Here is a 1813-nt window from a genome sequence, read left to right as displayed (position 1 = left end):
GGAGTCATAGAAATATTAAGTAGCATGATACCGAACACAAGGGGACCAGAGTAATTTAAAAGAACAAAACGAAGCCTCCTTGTGCGTTGAAATCTTGGGCGTAAAACGACAGGCCTGGGGTTTTTTTCATCTATCCCCATGAGATTAATTCGTTTTGAAGAAATTCCCCCAAATAAGGAATTCCTTGTTTCGCCTCCCGACAGTAAGTCTCTTGGGCGCATGATTTTCAAACCCGTTGAGCAATTTTGTGGGACATTTCACCCACTTTGTTTTATGTTCCTCGGTTTGTAAAGGGGATACCCAACGGGCACAAACTTTTTTTCAACTGAAACGTAAGTCCAAGCATGTCGTATCAGGGGATCTGGTGCAAGATTATATCAACGGTTTAGTCGTTCCGAAAGGAATTTGGGTGGCCAGAACGTGAGTCAAGAAGAACAGTGTCTCTCCCTTCATTTAATTCCCTTAAGCTTACCCAATGATATTTCCTGTCATATGAAAAAACAGATTCTTCTTCATAAACACTGCCAATTTTCAGAAATTAGTTTTGGAGACTCGCCAAGTTTGCAGTACATTAAAATGTAAAATGGTTGTGTTTCTTTCATGAACTTCGTCTTGTTTCCTCCAGGGTGCAAACAAGCCATTGTTTTTGAGGTCATTAAATAATCAGGAGTGAAGTAACATGAAACTCTTACAGTAAGTTCGATAGCAGACGTCGTGTAGAATAATTATGTGCTCTTCTTTTATGACTGAAGTCATATCTTAGCCCTTAGTTAGCAACTCTCAGATCCACCTTCCTATATCTGAAAATAATAATGAATAAATTCACTTTATTTTCGAACAATGGCAGCAATATAATGTTGGTACAATAGAGTACTAGACAGAAAGAAACATCGAAAGCTTACTTTTTGCCTATTCAGTTTTTTAGTTTTCTCTGACGGCTTAACTACGAAGAGTCGTCGTCTTCTTTCTATTCGGTCCCTTGGCCAAAGATAACTTGCATTTAATTTATAAACGGTTTTGTTGCCGATTAAAAAGAAGGCTTGCATTTAAACGGTTTCGTAGCCTGTCAAACTTAAAATACCACACTACAATCCCATGACTGACCGAGAAGCACCATTGGTCAGAGAAAATGACATAATTGAGAATTCGTGGTTAAGTGATGTAGGGCACACAGCTTATATTTAAAAGGCACCAATCTATTCAACTGTGAGAACTACGGTGTAAAACGCTGAAGTACAGTAGATAAAGCACACAACGTCTGACTTTAGTCTCTAGGCTCGATAGCTTCACAAGCGGCACCCTTGCTCGCACTGTTCATTAGCTGAGCATTTAAGAACGTTCCATTGTTGTTGGGTTGTTTTTTTAGGATAGGCTGTACTTGATAACATTTTTAAACAAGTTGGACCGGAAACATTTGCTATAGACTACAACAGGAGTGCCCAGTAAAAGGTATATGTCCACACGCCGAAGCGTTGAATTCGGTAAGAGACTGTGACTGACTTGCAACCGCTTTCTCAGGGAGTTTGCAGACGTGTACAACGCAGACGGTTCAAGAAATCCCACCATGATGGCCCACAGCTTTCTGCTGTGTGTTCTTGTTTTGCTGGACGTTGTGGCAGTGTCTCAGGCGTGGTTCTTCTTCCGAAGCTACCCCACAGCCAAGGCTAAAACACAAGGTAGGCATATCGAAGAAGATTGCGCACATTTCTCTTTGTCTGTCTGTCTGTCTGTCTGTCTGTCTGTCTGTCTGTCTGTCTGTCTGTCTCTCTCTCTCTCTCTCTCTCTCTCTCTCTCTCTCTCTCTCTATATATCT

At 41.0% G+C, this 1813-nt stretch overlaps 1 protein-coding gene across 1 annotated transcript in view; it reads left to right on the top strand.

The window, feature by feature from the left end:
- The first annotated feature begins 1088 nt into the window (after positions 1-1088).
- The window catches only part of LOC101850623, a 9915-nt gene continuing 9190 nt past the window's right edge, over positions 1089-1813 (top strand). The window contains exon 1 of the mRNA XM_005091223.3: positions 1089-1676. Coding sequence (XP_005091280.1) covers positions 1565-1676 — 112 coding nt within the window. The 5' untranslated portion in view covers positions 1089-1564. The remainder of the gene's footprint in view (positions 1677-1813) is intronic.

The sequence above is a fragment of the Aplysia californica genome, unplaced genomic scaffold (assembly GCF_000002075.1).
Source record: "Aplysia californica isolate F4 #8 unplaced genomic scaffold, AplCal3.0 scaffold00027, whole genome shotgun sequence".
In the NCBI taxonomy this organism is placed as follows: domain Eukaryota; kingdom Metazoa; phylum Mollusca; class Gastropoda; order Aplysiida; family Aplysiidae; genus Aplysia; species Aplysia californica.
This window is presented reverse-complemented; position numbering and strand designations above follow the sequence as displayed.